Raw genomic sequence first — 21,903 nt, 5'->3', positions numbered from 1 at the left:
GAACATCCTAAATTCTCTCTGTTTAGCCAGTTTTCGAATTTTCCGTAAATGGAATCATAGCATCTGTACCCATCTATGGCTTCCTTCACTCAACATTGCAACTTGTATCTATACCGTTGCATGGAGTCGTAGGTCATTCATTCTCTTGCAGTGCAAATATACCATTATTGATCCACTCGCCTGCTGATGGGCAGTTAGGTTTCCAATTTTTGGCTTTTATGAATAGCGCTATCTTGGACTTTGCAGTGCATGTCCTTTGGTGGGGTGACCACAGGCACGTGTCTCTTTTGTGTATGTTCCCAGGAAAGCGTGGCTGGGCTATAGGGAATGCAGATGCCCTCTCTGGCAGATTCTGCCAGCCAGTTTGCTAAAGTGGGCGTGCCCATGTGCATGTCCGCCAGGACCCATGTGAGTTCTGGTTGCTGCTGCACCTCCTCACCAACACTGGGTGCCAGTTTTGATTCACCTGACCTCCCCTCTATGCCTGTCACCCTTTTTCCGCCCAGACGATCCCATGTTTGCAGCCATTTCCCCTTGGTGCTGCCCCACTGCGGGCACTGTGAGCCAGCCTCCCTGGCTTTGACCTTCAGGCTACCCCACAAATGGTTCTCTCAGATAATCTCCCCAAGTGCTGCTGTCATCGCCACATTGTCTTCCGTCCACAGAACTTCAATCACCCCTGCTCTCCAGTTAACTTAGAGCTATGTCTGTTTAAATGTGTTGGGTTTTGACATGCCGTGCAAATCTAGCCAATGGTCCACAGTCGCCATGTTTCATTAGGCCTCCACGCTGCCTTCGCAATTCCCACGCGTCTTTTCCCAGTGCCTTAATACCCCTTTCTGTAAGTCCCGGACGCCAGCCCGTTTGGCTGGAGAACTGCCTTCTTTGTTAGCGGGGCTGAAGAAGCACCCAAGCTGGGGAGACTTGGTACTGGCAAAGCCTGAGGGAGCTTGTTCCAACACTCATTTCCAGAGAAGCCCCAAGTCATGAAGAACTTGTCAAAAAAATACTAGTGCCCTGGCAAGTATTTCACGACTCTCCTAAAGGGACAACAGTCCCTTCTTATCAGCTGGTAGCCGTTCTTTGATCGGAAAGCAGCAGAGCTTTGGATTTAACTGGATGTGAAGAAGAGGGGATGACAAATGAAAATTTCCAGCCGGCTCTCCTTTGAAAACGCTTCTCAGTGACAGGGACATCTCATCAGCTCTAGTCCTCCAGCATGTTAGGGGGCTTTTGACCAGTAGGAAGTTTTGAAATCCTCTTCTAATTACCGAGTAATAGAGATGAATGCCTGGGAAACAAAGCAGGCAAATTCCGCTTACTCCTCCCCAATTTTAAAGACAAATAAAAACTATGTGTTTAAGGGTGTTCTGCCTTTGGGGCAAAGCAAAGTAGTTGTATGCTGGGGTGGGGTGAGGGATTGTTGCAGGGAACCCAGGTAAAAAAGGCCAAGGACGCTAAGCTGGAGAACCAAGGAGTGGAGGCCAACTGGGAAAATGCTTAGGGAAGATCCCCCAAGGCCCTGGATGCAGGGGTCACTGGCATGTCAGTGCTGTGGCCTCTGCTGGACCATAGGAACTCCGGCCGGATTCCCTGGGCAGCAGGAGGCCCGCCCCTGTGCGTGCAAGCATTACCCTCTCGTGACCTGTGATAATCTTTCACGGTAACTTGAGGGCGGGAAGTCACTCACCAAGCCTATGTGAAGTAATTTGCACCAAACAGAGGGTGGAACCTGATGGAGTAGCTTGATAGAGTCTAATGGAATGATAAGCCTTCGCCTAGAGCCCTGCCATCGGCGGGCAGGACCCAGCATGTGACAGCGTGCTCTATGCTGCCTGCTGGAATGTAACCATGAGTCCTTGGGACTCACCATGGTGTCTCCAACCAAGACACTGGAATTTGTAAACTGTCACCACTCCGAGGTCTTGAATTGATTCCTTCTCACTAAGTTTCAGGACAGGGATGTTTGAGAGCATGCTTTCCAAACCCTAATGCGCACGCGGACCCCCGGGGAACTGGTTAAAATGCATGTTCTGATTCTGAAGGTCTGGGTGAGGCTGAGTCCTCCTTTCTAAGTGAGTTCCCAGGGTTGTTGGTGCTGCTGGTCTGTGGGCCACCCTGGGAAGGCTGAATATTAACAAGAATGAATGAAATAAACCTTCCCCTCTCCTTCACAGGTGAGAATGGTCAGTCCACCATCCATTACTCATTCATTAAACACTTGTTGAGACTAAGAACTCAGATGATTGTGGCACCATTGGCAGAAACGAGAAAGTCAGAGGTAGGAACTGCTTTAGAAGGGAATAATAAGAAAGGTTACCTTTGTTTGAATGCCTACCACATGCTCTGATCTTGATTGATCTTTATATTTGGCAAGGTAGATATTATTAACCTCTATTAATTTCCTAATGAGATTAAGGCTTGGAAAGGTGAAGATTTTCCACAGGGTGTCATGGCTGCCCCGAATTTGAACTTGGTCTGTCAAACTCCAGATCCCACCTGGCCCCACCACGGCACACTTCTTGTTTGGAGTGTGAGAAATTAGGATTAGATTCAGCCCACCGGTTCTCAAACTTGCCTGCATGTGGTTCTCCCCAAGGGGACTTTGAAAGCTCTCACACCCTGAACCATTATATCAGGCTTTCTAGCAAACAGGACCCACTCTCAGCAATTTTTTTAAAAGCCCGGTTAATTCCAATGTGCAGACAAGACTGAGAATTAGTCCAACTCCCCTTCCAATGAATGAGGCAAGTGAGGAGCTGGTGGGTGAAGCGCCAGTCTTGTCAGAATGAATCCCTCTCAGTTCCCAGCAGTCGGGAGAGACACAGGGATGGGGAGGGCTGAGGACCAGGAGACTCGGAGTTCCTCTCTGGCTCCTGGCTGCCAGTTGGTGGGAGGCAGGGCAATGTGATAGGGGGACCACAGAGGGTCCTGTAAGTCAGGCTGAGTTGACAAAACTGTGCATCCAGCAGTGATGAAGCCTCCGTTGTGACAGCGGTGAGAGCCTGAGCCAGCTGCCACTCCTCGGCTCCAGGGGGCAGCCTCACTTTACTGAAGGCATCCATCCAACCATTCCCTGCAGCTTCTTGGCTCCACTACCGTCCCTGTGATGTTCCTGGGTGATCTGGGACTGGCTGGGAATGGCCTGGATCCAACCCTCTCAACCGCTGGTGGCTGATGTTTCTGCCAAGAGCCTGTCACACTTGGGCAATGCCCTGGAAAGCCCCATTTGCAATGGCAGAGCCAGGCCATCTCACCTTCTCTTCACGGCCTAATTATCAATATAAAGTAAAGCTCCACTGCCTACGCTTGGGGCCAGTATCATATCTTCAATGATGACAATCTCATAAATTGTAAATTACTCTTGAAAGAAAGTCAAGGAAACACAGCTATGCCAACCCCAACCCTTCCCCCAGTGAAGTGTTTCTTTCCAACCCTCCAATCCCTTCCTCAACCTAAAGAGATTTAAATGATTCTCCTTCTGCCCCTTGCCCTCTTACTCCTCATTAGGAAGAAGTTTATGAACACCAGCAGGACCACTGCTAGCCAAAATGACCCCTTTGGGCAAGGGCACCCTACCACCCCTTTCCTCAAGGCATGTCAGCCCCAGCACTGGCTGTGGACACCAGAGTCCTACGTGATGGGCCTTCCACTGGCCTGGATTTAATTTATTTATTTATTTATTTTAGTTTTATTGTATTTAATTTTTTAATTTTTTAATTTTATTTAGAAAATTAACAAGGTGATATTGATCAATAAGAGTACATAGGTTTCAGGTAAACATTTCTATAGTATTTGAACTGTTGATTAGGTCGTATACCCATCACCCAGTCAAATCATTTTCTGTCACTTCATATTAGTACCTCTTTACACCCTTACCCTCTCCCCCTCCCTTCACATGCCCTTCCCCCTGGTAACCACTTCACTTTTATCTATGTCCATAAGTCTCAGTTTTATGTCCTACCTATGTATAAAATCATACAGTTCTTAGCTTTTTCTGATTTACTTATTTCACTGAGTATAAAGTTCTCAAGGTCGATCAGTGTTGTCACAATTGTCACTATGTCATCGTTTCTTATGGCTGAGTAGTATTGCATTGTATATATGTACCACATCTTCTTTATCCAATCTTCTATCGAGGGATACTTTGGTGTTTCCATGTCTTGGCCACTGTGAATAATGCTGCAATGAACATGGGGCTGCATGTGTCTTTCTGTACCAATGTTTTCTAGTTTTGGGAGCAGATAACCAGTAGAGGGATTGCTGGGTCATATGGTAATTCCAGTCTTAATTTTTTTTTTTAATTTTGTCTTTCTGTAAATGTGTGATTGTTTTCACCTTTTTTTATTATTAATTTTACTAGGGTGACATCAATAAATCAGGGTACATATGTTCAAAGAAAACATGTCCAGGTTATCTTGTCAATCAATTATGTTGCATACCCATCACCCAAAGTCAGATTGACCTCTGTCACCTTCTATCTAGTTTTCTTTATGCCCCTTCCCCTCCCCCTTTCCCTCTCCCTCTCCCCCCCCCTCCCACGTAACCACCACACTCTTATCAATGTCTCTTAGTCTCGTTTTTATGTCCCACCTACGTATGGAATAATGCAGTTCTTGGTTTTTTTCTGATTTACTTATTTCACTCCATATAATGTTATCAAGATCCCACCATTTTGTTGTAAATGATCCGATGTCATCATTTCTATGGCTGAGGAGTATTCCATAGTGTATATGTGCCACATCTTCTTTATCCAGTCTTCTATTGAAGGGCTTTTTGGTTGTTTCCATGTCTTGGCCTGGATTTAATTTAAAAGCTGGGAAAAATGATAACGTATGTGGGCATCTGATAAAAGTCACTGGTAGGCATGGAGATTTCCTGGCCCTTTTGCTGTGAGCAGGAGCACCCCTAAAGATGAAGTAGAGCTGAATTGCACATAAGAGCTGAATGGCCACATTGAAGAGCTCAAAATGGGGGGACCTCAGAGCCTCCTGGCATCATCCATCCCGTTTCTGTCCCGCAAGGGCAGGCGGTGGAGGTTTGAGAGTGCCTGCTTGCCTCTTGGCTAATCTTGGCTGGAGAATGCCTACCACAAAGGGCGACCCCCAAGTGGCGTTCTGGGTCAGAGGGAGTCTGGGCTCTGATCTGGCGCCTTTTTGTCTGACTGTTTACCATGCTAAACGTTTTGGGCTTAGAGCACACTGCCGAGGGACGTTCTGTCCCAGACTTGCTGTCTTTGCTTCTCTCTCCACGGGGAGGGGTGAGAGCATAGAAAGGGAAGACAGAGAATGTTTTTTCTCTCGCACATTCTCTTCCATTTAGAAAAGGCCTGCTCAGAATGCAGGAGGAGCCCTCGGCGGCTGTCCTGTCATGTCCAGTTCCTGAGTGCAGCCCTGCCCCGTCACACACATTGGTGCAAATGACAAAAAAGTTAACCTGCCTGTTGCTAGATCGTGACCAAGCAGTAATCAAAATGAGATACAGTTGCAGTAATTCCTGAGTCAAACAACACATACTTAGAAACACCTACAAATGCAACACATTGTAGAAAAAATACTAAAATCCTGTCACTACCCATAGTTTTGTTCTCCCTTCTCCCCCATCCTCCCTCCCCTGGTTCTTATCTCCTCCTACACATGTTTTATAAACTTCTTCAAAATGTCTCTGGAAAGAAAGAGATGCCATGAATAAAGAGGAGTAAGAGACCCTGACCTTGTCATCCTGTATCTTCCAACCCAGGTGGGACTATGCAGTGTACTTTTTTAAAATAAAAGATAATACCAGAGCTCTTTGCAGGGCTGGGAGTGTGATACATAAAGTCACCTTAGGTAAGGGACACAGCTAATAAGGGCTGAAGCCACAGTTCAAAACTCTGGTCTCTCTGACTCAGAAGCCCACATGCTTTGCGCTACCTTGTGAATACCATATAACGAGGCTGTATTTTGTAACCAGCACATAAAATATGACAAGGTATGGCTTTACAGGGACCAGGGAGGGGCCAAGGAGTAAAGGTAGAAGAGAAAGTGGTTGGCCAAGAAGACTGGAGACTCAATCCACACCCTCAGCGCTGACCAGGACCACGGAAACAGAAGGCCTCATGGGCATGTGTGGAGGTGAATTCAGGACAAGGTCTATGAAGACGTGTTGATGGTTGTGATGGTTGGTTTGTGCTGGTTTCAGCCCATCAGTGACCAGTGTTGTGGCTAGACCCTGTGGTTCTCATGACTATCGCAATACAAATAACCATCAGGAAACGTTGATAAAGGTTTATCACACACAGAACCTGGAAATTACACAGCACACCTAGGGCCACACAAGGTAGTCGTGAGGAGAGTGCATGCTCACGTGGGCCTTAGGTTCTGCTTTTATTGGGCTGGAGGGTGGGGACCCAGGGTTTCTCAAACTTTCTTGACCTCAAGAAGGAATATACCAGCCCTGGCCGGTTGGCTCAGCAGTAGAGCATCGGCCCGGCGTGTGGAAGTCCCGGGTTCAATTTCTAGCCAGGGCACACAGGAGAAGCGCCCATCTGCTTCTCCATCCTTTCCCCTCTCCTTTCTGTCTCTCTCTTCCCCTCCTGCAGCCAAGGCTCCATTGGAGCAAAGTTGGCCCAGGCGCTGAGGATGGCTCCATGGCCTCCACCTCAGGCGCTAGAATGGCTCCAGTTGCAATGAAACAATGCCCCAGATGGGCAGAGCATCACCCCCTGGTGGGCATGCTGGGTGGATCCTGGTCAGGCACATGCAGGAGTCTGTCTCTCTGCCTCCCTGCTTCTCACTTCAGAAAAATACAAAAATAAAAATAAAAATAAAAAAAGAAGGAATATACGTATCAAAAAGGACTCCTTGGCCCTGGCCAGTTGGCTCAGCAGTAGAGCGTCGGCCTGGCGTGCGGGGGACCCGGGTTCGATTCCCAGCCAGGGCACATAGGAGAAGCGCCCATTTGCTTCTCTACCCCCCCTCCTTCCTCTCTGTCTCTCTCTTCCCCTCCCGCAGCCAAGGCTCCATTGGAGCAAAGATGGCCCGGGCGCTGAGGATGGCTCCTTGGCCTCTGCCCCAGGCGCTAGAGTGGCTCTGGTCGTGGCAGAGCGACACCCTGGAGGGGCAGAGCATCGCCCCCTGATGGGCAGAGCGTCGCCCCTGGTGGGCGTGCCGGGTGGATCCTGGTCAGGCGCATGTAGGAGTCTGTCTGACTGTCTCTCCCCATTTCCAGCTTCAGAAAAAATACAAAAAAAAAAAAGGACTCCTTGTGGTTATGGGCTTTCATTTGTAATCAAAGTCTAGCAACCATTGTTTACAGGGGGCCTCTCACATATGCTGCCTTCCAAGGAAACACCATTGACTGGGCTGCCAAGACTTCTGCACAACGTTCCTATGAGCTGAACCAACACTTATAAAGGAGTTCTGGAATCGTATTTTGACAAAGGGGCTGAGACCTGCCCTGTCCAATCAGAGCTGTGCAGATATATCCTTGTTCACTTCTTTACCAATCAATCAGAGCTCCATACAACCCATCAGAATATACAATTCTCAACAATCATTTGCAGAAAGTGAATACTCAACTTTTTTGTGCAATTTTTATATTATCGTTACTATCATTATCACTGTTATTACAATGAGGGATTGTAGCTCACATGCAGAAGGAACACTAGTGTGATTCCTTTCATTCCTGTACCAGCCCCTCAGACTGTCCTCTTGTGATACGTTTTTCTCTTTCAGGATATTGTCTAAGAGCACAAGTTCTTCTTATATCACCAGGAAAAAACATGTTGGGGGGAAACATGCCAGACCATCAAAATTCGAATCACGAACCTGTACTATGATTTCCCTCCCAGGCTCCAGACACAAACACCCTCTCAACAGGAGGCACCTGGAGGGAGGGAGTCCCCAAGAGGGCAGGAAACCCTGTGGTTTGGCGAGTGTCCAGGGGGTGGAGCCAGAGAGTTGCCGCTGCTTTGCTGATCCTCTGACGAGGGCTATCAGCTCACCCAGGCGGGCGGGAAGCTCAGGGGAAGGACTGAGGACATCAGCACAGCACACGGTGGGACTTTGAAAATTCTGTGCTCCTGAAGTGCACCTGAGCTAGATTCCTGCCATAACAGAACATGCCTCAGAATTGACATTAAAGAAGAATGAGGAAGAAATGGATTTTTTTACTTGAACTTTAGATTCCCCTGCTATGGAATGATTTTGCCTCTGGACTGTTTTTGTTTTTTGGGTTTTTTTAGTTTATTTTTATTTAAATATAGTTGGTCTAAGATCTTTTATTGGTCATATTAGCTTTAGGTGTACAATACAGTGATTCAACATTTTTATACCTTACAATGTGATCACCTCATTCTAGTAATCATCTGTCACTGTGTGAACTTATCACAATATTGTTGACTGTGCAGCTTCCAGGCATTTAAAAGGCAGCAGAATTTGTCCTGAGATTCTCACCTAGGTAGAGGGAGATCCCACAGAAATGTTTATATATTTTTTTCTACTCATTGGGGAAAGGGCAGCTTGGTGTCCAGAAAACAAATTGTCTACCCCGTGTCCTCCCACCCTGGCGCTGAGCCCTTAGGGCCCTTGCTGGGTTCTTACACCTGGACAGAAGCTGTCAATCTATGAGAAAATTCCCCCCAGGCCAGGCTCTTAGTTCCAGAGTCCATTGCATAGCAACCTGCCCCTTGGTTTTTAAAGTGACACTCTGTTGATTCTTTTCAGTTACAAACCTTCCAAAAAACTATTTCGGCATAAGGGTCAGAGCTACAGGAAACAGCATGGAGAAGAAAACATTGAGTTTGAGTGGACTTGTGGCTGGGCAAAGTCCTCGAAACCCCATGGAAAGGATGACAAATAGCAGCAAATGAAGAACGGGGGGGGGGGGGGGGTACAAACAGGGGACCAGTTCCTCAGCAGAGCTTTGGCACGGGTGCCTGAGTGGGAGGAGAGAGCCGAGTGCAGGGATATGCAGCGTGGGGTTCCGAGTATAAAACTGTTGGTGCCTCCCTCCCTGCACTGCCTCCTCCTCAGCACCCTCCCCGCCAGCGGAGCACAGCCAGGCTTATCAGCCCGCGCCCTCTGCCACCGGGAGGCCAGCTGCAGTGTGAGTACCCTTCTCCGTTCTATTCACTTCTAACTGCTGGGTCCTTGGTCCGCTTTAGGTTTTTGCTCTTCCCTTTTCTTTGTTCTAATGGAGAAGTGCTTCAGAGGGTCGGAACTGAGTAGAAAGAGCAAAGTCAGAGTTCTGGTCAATGAGGAAACAGTTTCCCAAAGCCATTTTTTCCTGGGAGCTTGAAAGCGATGTCTTTGTTCATGGTCTCTATCGCAGGATGGGAACTGTGCCTGAGTGCCACGTGGAAGAAAGGGTTTCAGCAAGGTGTCTCCGGGACGTGCTAAGTGCCTCTGATGAGTTCATTAACACTGCTGCACGGGAGCTTCAGGCTGTGTTCTTGAATAATTAAGTGAAGTTAGAGACACAGCAATATGACTCCCCAAAAAAGTGGGGTACTGGCAATGGCCCTTTCCGATCTGGTTTTATGAATCTCTCTGCGTGTGCTGTTATGCTGAAGGGAGTGTGCTCACCCATCCACGGGGCACTGGAGCCATGAATTTGGCAGCTTCTTTGCAGCTGCGCTTGGTAATGTGGAATTCAGACCTCAAGCCTTCTAGGAGTGGTGTGTTCCCAGGAGAAAAATATTTAAAACGGGAGACAGAAATACTTGACAGCATTGTCTTTGTTTCTGCTTACAGCTTTAGAGAAGACTGAGCACCTCCTACCACTTACTATCAGAAACCACCTAAAATAAAGATTACTGTAAGTACCAAATAAATGGCAATGTTGGAAGTCTCTTTAATACAACAGAGCGTGAATGTTGAAAATCTTTCTTCTATATGTGTATCCAAAACCTTGTGCTACTTTTTAAAGTGATACCAGCGTACCTCATTTTATTGCAGAGAAAAAGCTTTATTGTACTTTGTGTAAATTGTGGGGGTTTTAACAAACGTGAACGGAAGACACTCCAACTAGAAAATAGATTATGACTTCCCGAAGACTCAGATCATGTTAGCAATTTTTTAGCAATAAATTGTCTTTAATTAAGGTGTGTACATTATGTTTTCAGACATAAGGTTATTGTGTACTTAATAGTCTATAGCAGAGTGTAAACATAACTTTTATATGCACTGGGAAACCAAAACAATTGTGAGACTTGCTTTATTGAGATACTCACTTTATTGCAGTGGTTTGGAAGCAAACCTGCAATATCTCCACGTTACGCGTGTACTTAAGACATGGAAAATGAAGGAGTTCCAGCTCTCTCCAGTTGCACAAATTTCTAAAGTATGCGGACAGTAAAATGAGCTTTAGTTTGTATAATAAAATAGGGACTGTTGGTTGGATTGCAATGTTGACATTGCTTTGTATTAGCATGATGAGCTCTGTTTTGTTTCGCTAGTGAGCTAGGCTTTCTGACTCCTGTCAGAAAGCAGCTTCCAGAATATTCTGAGGATGTTCACTTCAGCACGCACAGGCCTTGTTGTGGATGTGTCAGCGATACAGGAGAATGAGGCTCACTTTGGGGCACGGGATGTTTATTCGTCGGAACAGTTACCGGTGCCGGCAAGGGCAGGGGGTAAAACTGGGGGGTGACCGAGCCCTTTGCCATCGTTCACCCCCCTCTTAGAGTTATCTCAAGGCAGCGTGGAGACAGGCTGTGTCGACCGCCTCACTGAGCCCCAGCAGCTACTGCAGACTGCCTTCCGAAGCTGTTCCTTCACTGTCTGTTGACTTGCACAGAATTCTGGGTGGCATTAATGCGCTCCAGACTGGAAGACAAGGAGCCACCCAGGCTCACCTATTCCACAAGGCTGACTCTGGTCCCCCCTTTGAACCTCTGATTTCTCTTCTAGAAAACGAAAGCTTAAACTATGCACTCTTTCAAACCCCACCTAGCTCTCAAATTTTTCCGTCTCTTGATTCTAAGAAAATATTGATGTTGAGCTCAAAGGATGTGATTCCCAAAGATGTGTGTGGTTTTGCTGGTGGGGGAGAGGCAGGAACCATGCAGGGGCGGAAGGGCTAAACATCCACACCGGCGAGAGGTGACAGTTCCTGCTTACTGCTCTCTTTCCTTCCTTCCTTCCTTCCTTTCTTCCTCTCTTCCTTCCTTCCTTCCTTTCTTTCTTTCTTTCTTTGTTTCTTTGTTTCTTTATTCCTTTCCTTCTTTCTCTCTTTCTTTCTTTTTCTTTCTCTTTCTCCTCTCTCTCCTTCTTTTCCTCTTTCTTCCTTCCTTCTTTCCTTCCTTCTTTCTTCCCTCCCTCCCCCTCTCTCTCTTTCTCTTTCCCTTCCTTCCTTCCTTCCTTCTTTCCCTCCTTCCTTTCTTCCTTTCTTCCTTCCTTCCTTTCTTCCTTTACCATGTATAAGATAAGAATCTTACCACTGGGCTTCTTAATGTTGTTCTTTCTCAAACACTTCAGTTTGGTACTGAACTAACCAGATAGTTTAACTACAGATAAGCACACATGCACACATTTTTTTTTCTAAGACATGACAGTGATATTTTGCACAATTATAGGTTGTTCTAAATCACTCTAGTAGAGTGTAAGTTCTCAGGTTTCAAGCCAAGCCAGCAGAAGAAAGCACAAATTAAATAAAATGGGTAGAAAAAAAGAAATACCACACGTGCAACTTTTCTAGAACTTCTGAAGGAAGAAGGATATCCTTGGATGCAACAGAAGTTTAAAACACAAAAAAAGAAAACATAAAAAGCTGTTACAGCCTGACCTGTGGTGGCGCAGTAGATAAAGCGTTGACCTGGAAATGCTGAGGTCGCCGGTTCGAAACCCTGGGCTTGCCTGGTCAAGGTACATATGGGAGTTGATGCTTCCTGCTCCTCCCCCCCCCTCTCTCTTTCTCTTCTCTCACTGCCTCTCCTCTCTCTAAATAAATAAAATCTAAAAAAAGAAAAATGTAAAAGCTGTTATACTTGTAGAATTCAATAAAGAATAGTTTATTTTTGACAAGATGATTCCAATATTTAACAATGTTATTCAGACACAAGAAAAAAATGCCATTTAGCATTCTCTTAGACTGAGCTTTTGCTGTGCATTAAATGTAGCTAGTCTCTTATTACAGAAAACAGAGTCCACACCATGACTTCTTCTCACTTTTGTTAGGAATAAGACTGAGGAAATTGTTGCCTTAGCCTTGGACCCCAGGATGGAGCCCTAACGGTTTGCCCTGAAGCATTTCAGAGCCCCAAATTTACGCCTCCCACTGGAACAGGCTTCAGAGCTGCCAACGTCCTGGTGGTGGGAAAACACAGCAGAACGAGGTCTGTGCGTTGGTCTCCATGCAGGATGGTCTGCCATCATTTGTTTGTTTTCTAAGCAAAGTAAGATGAACATTCAGTGTCTGTAGTCAGCTCATTGCCTCTCTTTGCTGCTGGAGTTCTTGGCTGAAGGAGAAGTCTGCCCTCTCTGCCCTCTCTGTTAGCGGTTTCTGTGGGTGGCCGCCTCTCCTCTCCCCAGGACCCACCCGTGCGCTCGCTCGCTGGGCTTCCCTCCATCTTGCAGTTCAGTGCCCATCAGAGCCAGGGCTTGCGTCCTTCTGATTCATGTATTTTTTGCCCTTTGTTATGTATGGAGAGAGTGGAGAGGAAGGAGAATGAACGGACGGTCTTTAATTGGCGGTACTGGTGAGGCCCCTCCTGTTCCTCTTTGGAGGATCCCTTTTGGAAATAGAGCTGGTGAGGCAACGCGCGGACGCTCCTCCCTGCTAAAGATGGTCGCGGCTCGGGGGCCGCCAGAACAGGTATGCTTCCTCCGTGCAGCCTCTGTCTCGCGCCTGCACCCGCGTCTTTCCTGAACAGAGCCTGGGACGGGGGTCCTCATGCTCTGCTGAGCGGTGGGCTTGGGCTGCCCGGGTGCACACAGGGCTTGGTCTGGCACTTCTCATGGCTCAGGTGCTGGATGGTTGAGCTGCAGGGTTTTGATAACCGTGGAAAAACTAAGAAAAAAAATAGTCTAGGTTTTTGTTGTTTACCTACCTTATCCTGCCTCTATTTTATTAGGGTTTCTTCCTCTCATTTTTCTGACCTGTCTAGTTGAAGTTTGATGGCCTGCTGAGTCAGATTTGAGATGTTTGAGCATCAGTAGATGGTCCCTGCACCATTGCCTTTCCCATTAGGATGTGTGGAGTCTTTGAGTTCCCTGGAGAAATGCATGGAGTCAAACATGGTTAAAGTTTAGGATGAACTGCAGCCTTTAAGATCCTGGTTTCTCATAACCAGTACTCATTCCTGAAGTTCTGGAGCAAAAGGTCAGGGTCGCGGGGCCTCCAGAACCCCTGAATGGTTCCCAGGGGCTCAGAAACTGCAGCAACTGTCCGCTCAACTCAGGAGCAGACCCCTCTGCCGAAGACATAGAAGCCCTACCACCCATCCCAGCATATGGATCCTGGAAAGACAACTAGCAAGGAGCCTTCTTTATGGCTGGCTGTGGATTTAGACAATTCACTCTTTATTTAACTTTGGGTGGCTCCGCAGGGAACTCCGGCCATTCAGGTTCCCAATCACGCCGGGCCAGTTATAATATCAAGTTTCGTATTTGTATCTCCAAAATCTCAGAGGCATTGGTGTATTTAAAACCCTCTAAAATAAATAAAATAGAGGCTGGCAACTGAGAGACCATGAAATTGTACTCCCTGATGGAAAATGCCCTTTTAATGTTTGTATTTCATTCTGCCTCTGTCGAACACAATCTGCTCACATATAGAAATGTAAGGCAGTTGTGCCTGAGCGGTTTGTGGTTGCCTGGGCTGAGGCCCGATGCCTCTGATAAGTTGGCATGGCTTTTAAAACGAGTCACCTGTAGCTGAGGAAGGGTTTTACCAACCAATATTTTTAGTAGTGAGATTGAAAGAGGAAAATATCTGAAAATACATGCCAGCCATCACTTAGATTATAAAAATAAGACAATTGCCCTGGCCAGATAGCTCGGTTGATGAGAGCATCGTCCCCATGCACAGAGATTGCCAGTTTGATCCCCGATCAGGGCACATACAGGAACAGATCAATGTTCCTTTCTCTCTCTTCCTCTCACTAAAATCAACAAATAAAAATTTAAATAAAATAAAACACGGTTTCTCATAATTGCTTAATAAATTCAGTTTTACATGTTTAACTATGGGGACAGTGAGTTCCATGTAAAATTAGTGTTAGCACCACCAGCAGTTTTCAGCTTAAGAGTTTCTGAATGCAAAGTTTCACTGGAAGTCTCACAAATGCCAAGAAAAAATGAGCTAAAAAACAAACCCCATAAATACCCTCTACTTTGTCTAATGATTAATGATTCACCATTGTTTGAAAGCAGAATGGTTAGTTGAGCAGTGAAAGAATACAATACAATTGTTACTTAGTTAAAAATCAGTTACCCACATTGATTTCCGTACTAGGATTAATAGAAGGCAAAACTAGAGTTAGGGTTGAAAATAAAAAAGGCATAACTTTTCTATCTATTAATAGCTATTTGTTGGCTATGGTAAATGAAACAATGATGGGGTCAAACAATAGCCATGAGAACCCTTCATCCTCAGCCTGGCCACAGGTAGAAGGTGGGCTGGTTTATCCGCATGGGCTTTGGTATTTCCATGGTTGTGTCTTCCGTGCCTGTGGCTTCCCCATTCCATAGTCATGCCTCCAGCGGGCTGGTGGTGTTGGTGTTCTACTCCACACTTATCTTGTGCTCTTGGCTTTTCTTGCACGCTCAAGGTGGTTTTGCCATTGTCTTACCCCTTTGCCTACCTAGGGGGTTACATCATTGGTGTTCTCATGTGTCTACCATTAGCACCGTGAAACCAGTTCTGTCTGCAGAGTGCCATATTCTGGTGATGTTTCCTGTTACAAACTAATCCAGAGAAGTGAAAGACTCTCCTAGTGAACAAAGTCATGGTTATGTTGCTAGTGTTTTCCAGAAGCATGTTTACTATAATTATGCCCTGTACATCCTTATATTGTACAATGCTTAACTTACACATCTTTGCTTTTCAACAGCTTGGTCCACTTCTACCTTACCTGTTTTCTATGCCTTTGTATAATGTTTATTCATGCCTGTTTTAAAATATTTAAATAAAAAACTCCAAACACAGGAATATCTGAGGCAGTTGCCTGATAGGAGGACATAATAAAGTGATCTTTGAATTTGGAGAGTGAATGTGAAGGGGTTCCGTAGGCTGTGTTGACACACACAGTTTTTTAAAGTCTGTCTTCCCTTCAAATGCTTAAAAATAAAACCTTTTTTCGTAAAATTAAATTTCAATTGAAAAAGGCTGTTTTTCTTAGAAAGTAGCCAATTGGTCTGCATTAGTGACCATCATTTTGTAATCTGGTAACTAGCTCCTTTGGCAACGTTAAGCTTAAGCATGTGATATTAGCTTTTCTATATTATTATTTGATTCATTATGTTGAAATTAATTCTTTTTCAGTCTTTTCCACTCGGCAAACTCATTAGTCAACAGAGCCAAATATCAACAGTACAATTGAAATTTCTTTTGAGAGCCAATTTTTTTAACTTAAACTATGTAGGTAGGTACATTCTTTATCGAGGTAGCGCCTGTATGTGGTATTTTGTGGAAGAGCAACACTCAAGGGGCCAAAGAGCCACATATGGCATGTGAGCTGCAGTTTGCCAACCAGGGCACTAGGCTGAATGAGATCTTTGAGTGCAGAATATAGGTGCTCAATAAATGTTTGTTAAATTAGAAACTAAACCTTATAAAAAGAAAGACGAGAACCTTCTTGTAGTAGCACCAAAGACAGCGATGACAAAAGTGGGGTGGAATTTGGGTTCAGACAATAATCTCCATGATGATATTTCAAGAGGAAAATGGTGCTATCATAGTATCATGGGATGTTGTGGTCCAGGTGAAATGTCTTTGAGCTCATCCTCTGGCTAGTGGGACCAGACCCAGTGATGGACAGTCTGGAGAATTCTGCACGAGGGTGTTAATGAGCTCTGTTCTTTCCTCAGGGGTCAGAAGAAGAGATCGCCATGGAGGACAACCCCAATATGGTTAAAGTGGACCGGGGTGAAAACCTGATTTCACCATGTCGAGGGAGAAGTTGTCTTTGCAAAGCACTCAGCTATGTCACCGGTGACATGAAAGAATTCACCAACTGGCTTAAAGGTATTTATGCTTCTGTCCCTTGGAGGATGTGAGAAGTGACTTTGGGAGAAATTGTTTGCTGGTTCTTCTACTCATGTCTTTAGTTGTCGTCACCTAAGTTCTATCTTTTTCCTCTCCATTTTTTAACTGTTACCTTCTAACCTGCAAGCCCTTTCAAACTTTGTTTATGGAGACAGTGGTCAGGGCCAGGGTCCTGCTCATATCAGAGGAAGGCAACTGGCTCCATTTTGTAGTTTCAGTACTTAAAATCTACAATTTTACTTTTGGAACCCTGGCCAGCTGGCTCAGTGGATAGAGCATTGGCCTGGTGTATGGACATCCTGGGTTCAACTCCCAGTCAAGACACACAGGAGAAACAACCATCTTCTTCTCCCCCTTCCCTCCCACTTCCCTCCCTCTTCCCTCTTCTCTCCCTCTTCCCTCCCTCTTCCCTCTTCTCTCCCTCTTCTCTCCCTCTTCTTCTCCCCCTTCCCTCCCACTTCCCTCCCTCTCCCCTCTTCTCTCCCTCTTCTCTCCCCCTTCTCTCCCTCTTCCCTCCCTTTTTCCTCCTTCTTCTCTCCCTCTTCTCTCCCCCTTCTCTCCCCCTTCTCTCCCTCTTCTCTCCCTCTTCTCTCCCTCATCTCTCCCTCTTCTCTCCCTTCCCCTCCCACAGCCAGTGGATTAATTATTTCAAGCATCAGCCCCAGGTGCTTAGGATAGCTCGGTTGACTCAAGCATCAGCCCCAGACAGGTGTTGGCAGGTGGATCCCAGTCAGGGTACAAGCAGGAGAATGTCTATCTCACCTCCTCTCACTTAAAAATTAAATAAATAACATTTTACTTTTGGTAATTCATTCCTTTGGCTTTAAAGTCTGTACCTCTAAACATGATAAATAAGTGCATTTGATGCTTTCTGGATCTAAGGTTCTAGACAGGACAGTGTGAGTTTAGCATAAAGGAACTGGTTGCTTTTAGGGACCTGGTGCCACCAAAGGGAAATGTGTTCAAAGAATATAAAAAATAAGTTTCACTTTCATCAGAGGGGATTTTGATGATTTTGCTCAAGAGGGCCCTGCACCTTGGAAGGGTGCCTCACTGCGTTCTTAGCTCCGCCCATCTCATCTCTTCCAGACAAACCCCTAGTGCTCCAATTCATCGACTGGGTTCTCCGGGGCCTGGCCCAGGTGGCGCTCGTCAACAACCCCATCAGTGGAATCCTGATTCTGGTGGGAATCCTGGTCCATAGCCCCTGGTTGGCCCTCACTGGCTGTTTGGGAACGGCGGTCTCCACCCTGACAGCCTTGTTGCTCTGTCAAGACAGGTAGGCGCACCCATCCAAGCCGCTCTTCTCACTTCTGAGGTCACGGGAGCCGACCAGTGATTTGGGGTAGCACTAATAAAGCTCCACCCTTCCCAGAAGAAATAACCTTTATTCCACAAAACTCTTTATATTTGCTTTTAGTGAAAGGTCAGGGTATCATTTAGAGCCTCATGTTCATGGTACCTGACTAGGTAGCCATTCTGAACAATGCCAGATTCTCATGGAGTATGTGGTAACAATGCCAGATTCTCATAGCAGTGCGTGGTAACCACAGCTAAGCTGCAAGAAATTCCCAGGAGAGCTTCTAAAGGGAGTTCTTTAATAATCGATCAATTATTTATTATCAGCGTTTTTTTGTTTGGGCAAAAATACATGAGTTCATGACACGTTTTATTGGCTTAATAATCCCCTATATCTTATTTCCATGATTTGTTTAGTAAATTTATTCTGCTCAGTTTCGAGAGAGATAAATAATAACAAATTCCAAGTTCTGACTTAAATCGTGTTAGGATATCTTCTGATGAAAGAGATGAGCTGACTCCCACCAAGGGTATAGAACCCTTCTGACTAACCAGTTTCTTCAGTGAGGCTGCCAGTCTGCCAGATGTCCAAGACCAATGCACGATCCCAGGTGGATTGTCATTACACAGCTAAACCCCTGTAACTCTCGCTGTGGATTGCCTAAGGACATTCTTGCGGAGAGAGTCAACAAACGCTCCTCCACTCTTGCATCAGGCTCGAGGAGCCTGATTTGTTCTCTGTAGAGAGTGGTTCAGTATCTTAGGTAAACTCTGTTCCAGTGCATGGCAAGAGATGGTCTGCCCACTGTGGAGGTGCAGCCCAGGACTGTGCCATATTGAATATTCCTTCATTGCTTTGCTCCTGAGAAAGTTGACCCATTTTCCTTATCAGGTATATATTAGAAGACCAGCCATGGTCGCATGTGCTAGTTTACAAACCTCTTCTTTTTCTTGGTCCTCAAAGGACTGCTTAAAACAATCCTCTGTTTTAAGTGACTACACGTCTTGTTTCTTTAATCATGGTGTGCCACAACTGGTAGACATGGCCATTGAACTCGTTGATCAAAGTCAGGCATTCATTCTGAAAGTCAGCCTTTGAGAGGATAAGTCTGCATTAGCTCTCTGCTAATGCTGTCATCCTATACAGACCCAATTTCTGAAGGGCATTACTGTTTCCTGGGTAAACCAATACAAATTGCGTCACACATGGCCTGGAGGACTATTAAAGGTAGATAAAAGACTTTTGAACAAGGAGTCGTCCCCCCCCCACCACAATGCTCTCACTCCCGAGTGACATCTTCTTGATGCATTGGTGCTTCCTACCCCACTTAGAAACAAGCCTAGAAGGCATTCTCACGCCATCCTCTGCCACCCCCATAGTGTGGCCCACTGCCTGCCTCACCTCCCCCTCAGACCTGCCTTTGACCTCACCCACTCACATCACGATCTGCACATCCATGGCCCCCTTTGACCTTGCGTGCTGGGCCCTTCATGGTGCCAGGTATTGCCAACTCTGAGCCCTGGGGGAGGGGCTGGCTTGTCAGCCTTGGGACTCACACTCTAGAGACTGTTTCGTTTTCTCTGGGCACTTCTAACTCATAAGACAACTTTTGAAAGTGAGTTTAAATGGTGGGAAGCAAAAAGGGACCCAAGAAAGATTTAGGTGCTAAATATGCACTGAATTAATTGGAGTGCTTTGCCAAGTAAAAGAAAAGTTAATTTTTGTTTGTTTGTTTTTCGCAATAACTTGGAAATGTGTATTTGGAGACAACAAAATGGAAGCACAGGAAGATGAAATATATGCTAAGTTGGAAGATTAATGTTTATAAGACCAAAGATACTATGAAAGTGAATTTACACTTTGAGAATCTTACATCTCTCACCAAGAAAATCAGACTTCGGAAACAGTTTCGCCTAAAAGCTTTGTACAAGTCAGAAGCCCTTAATGATATAAAAGAAATAATAACGTCCCGAAGCAAAAGTGTAAAGGAAACAGAAGCAGTTGCCCTGCTGGTTCCGTTTCTCCCCTGGAGGCTAGGGTTCTGTCTTTAGCTATATGATGCCTCTGGAGAGGGTGGTTCTCTGGGCGCATTTGTAATTTTTCTACGGGTAGTTTATTTTTTCATGTTTTACTAGTGTATGGCTTCTGTAGACTGAAGTACATTTCTAAGTATAATCTCACTTTCTCATGTGAATGTGATCTGGAGTTTACAAGTGTCACTAATGTGCAAGCCCGGCCAGCATCCACCTGTGAGACGTCCAGCTGTGCCTCTCGCCCGCAGGTCTGCGATCGCCGCGGGGTTGCATGGCTACAATGCCACCCTGGTGGCAATACTCATGGCTGTCTTTTCCGACAAGGGGGACTACTTCTGGTGGCTGTTATTCCCTGTGTGCGCTATGTCCATGACTTGGTAAGTTGTACCTCGTTTTCAAAATGCTTTTCAAAAACACTGTCCGGGCTGGGAAGGAGAGCTACTGCTCAGTGGGCAGAGGGTTTCAGTTTGCAAGACAGAAGTGATCTGACAATGGATGGCGGTCATGGTTGTTCTGGTGCCTCTGAAGGACACACGTTAAAATGGTTAAATGATCAGTTTCATGTTCTGCATACAATACAGCTTCAATCTAGAGAAATACTTTTCTAAGATTTAGATTCAGGCTATGTCTATTGGAAACAGGAAACATTAAAACACACATGTGGCCCTTCGTACTACCTCCCTTCTCCCCCAAGATTCTGAGGTAATTGAACTAGTCTCTCTGTTGACAATGTTGATTCTGCCTTTTGGAAGCAAACATTTCCTTATCGTAGCATATTTAGAATATAAAATACTAATATCCACACAAATGAGAAGTAATGCCCACCATGGGCAGTGTCTGCAGGAGAACCACCCACCCTGGCTGTATCCGCAGGTGTGTGGGGGAGAACCTGCTAGCTGAGCGAACCTGTTCAGGAGGTCACTTCCAGCTTGCTCTGAAGAACAGGCTCAAGGGCAGGAGCCATGACCTGTGGATGCTCACCATAGCTCCTCCCACAACCCATGATATTTGGAGCTCTGACCTTAAAGTGATAGCCCTCTGATTGAGTCAACAAGTGAGTGCACAAAAGGGTCCCAGAGACCAACTAATCCAATCCCCCAGTTTATAGACGAGGTCCTGCCCAAGGTCATACCATTCTTCAACTGCCCAAGGACTTAAAACTCAGTCCCCCTGCGTTTAAGACCTTTCTCATCCAGCATGCATCACCTGCATCCTCCCTTGAACAATTGTTTATCTTTTTCAAAAATATATATACTAAAGACTTGCGGAGGTGATGGACAAGTTCAAGATCTTGGTTGTTTCTGGTGGGGAAAGAAGGGCATGTGATCAAGTAGGTAAAACGGGCAGTTTTGACTGTGTAGATAGTATTTTATTTCATGTCTTAAATACCAGAAAAATATTTTTGAAAACTGTATTGCTCACTGTGGGCAACCCCGCAGATACAAGTTTTTCAAAAGCCAAATAAACTATGAATTGATATTTTTACGTTCTGCAAGAATTATTCTCTTCATGACAGGATTTATGCAAAGTGTGTTTGGATTTTTTGTTTGTTTGTTTTTTCTGTGAAATGTTTTTCGACACAGTGCTTTAGAGACGTCGTTTGCAATGAAACAAAGGTCCTCCCTAGGATAGATTCAGTTTGTCAACATGGCTGACACGTGCAGTTTCTTCCATTCTGTTTTGTTGTTGTTTTAGTCCAATTTTCTCAAGTGCGTTGAGCTCCATTTTCAGCAAATGGGACATCCCTATCTTCACGCTGCCCTTCAACATGGCATTGTCGATGTACCTTTCCGCCACAGGACATTACCACCCATTCTTCCCAAGCAAACTGATCGAACCTGTAACTTCAGTTCCCAATATCTCCTGGCCAGATCTTGATGCCCTGCAGGTAAGAGACACAATCTCTTCACATTCCCTCCATGCTTTGGAAGACGTCCCGTGTCCTACTGGTTCATCGTTCATAGGCATCAAAGCATTATAGAGACTCGGCTCTAGGGCGGCCTTGCTGCCTTCATTCTTACAGCTAAAGCATTTGTTCTACTCCAAAGCTCCGGGCTCTGAGGAATTTTTTTAAATAACTATTTGGTCATCACTAACTTTTCCCCCTCTTTTCCTAAGAAAACAATTCCACTGTCCCTCCCCTCAGTGTGCAGTGAAGCCCGTTTCTTCCCCTGAGAGGACCGCAAACCCAGGCACAACCCCATTCTTCTTCAGAGTTTCTAGATCTTAAAATCTTTCTTCTCTGAGAAAAGTTAGATTACCAGAGAGCCTCACCCTTGGACCTGTGGCCAGAAGTACATTCAGAGATTGACGTTTTAATGGATGAATGAAAGTAGTCTTTATTTTCTGCCCATCCACTGTTGGTTACACAACTCTTTTTGC

General features: G+C 45.6%; 1 protein-coding gene across 4 annotated transcripts in view; it reads left to right on the top strand.

The window, feature by feature from the left end:
* Positions 1–21,903, top strand: part of LOC136315398 (urea transporter 1-like) — a 39,219-nt gene that overhangs the window by 5,884 nt on the left and 11,432 nt on the right. Inside the window, exons 1-6 of one of the 4 annotated variants that reach the window (XM_066246944.1) lie at positions 8,953–9,087; positions 9,735–9,798; positions 16,011–16,167; positions 17,278–17,467; positions 19,770–19,898; positions 21,217–21,409. In XM_066246944.1, the coding sequence (XP_066103041.1) occupies positions 16,032–16,167; positions 17,278–17,467; positions 19,770–19,898; positions 21,217–21,409 (648 nt within the window). In that variant the 5' untranslated portion in view covers positions 8,953–9,087; positions 9,735–9,798; positions 16,011–16,031. Of the gene's footprint in view, positions 1–8,952; positions 9,088–9,602; positions 9,622–9,734; positions 9,799–12,198; positions 12,317–12,629; positions 12,796–16,010; positions 16,168–17,277; positions 17,468–19,769; positions 19,899–21,216; positions 21,410–21,903 lie in introns of those variants that run through there. The other 3 variants (XM_066246946.1, XM_066246947.1, XM_066246945.1) reach the window with 3 other exon arrangements.

Source organism: Saccopteryx bilineata, chromosome 11, assembly GCF_036850765.1.
Source record: "Saccopteryx bilineata isolate mSacBil1 chromosome 11, mSacBil1_pri_phased_curated, whole genome shotgun sequence".
NCBI classification, from domain to species: Eukaryota; Metazoa; Chordata; class Mammalia; order Chiroptera; family Emballonuridae; genus Saccopteryx; species Saccopteryx bilineata.
The sequence above is the reverse complement of the archived record's forward strand: the minus strand, read 5'-3'. Positions and strand labels throughout refer to the sequence as shown.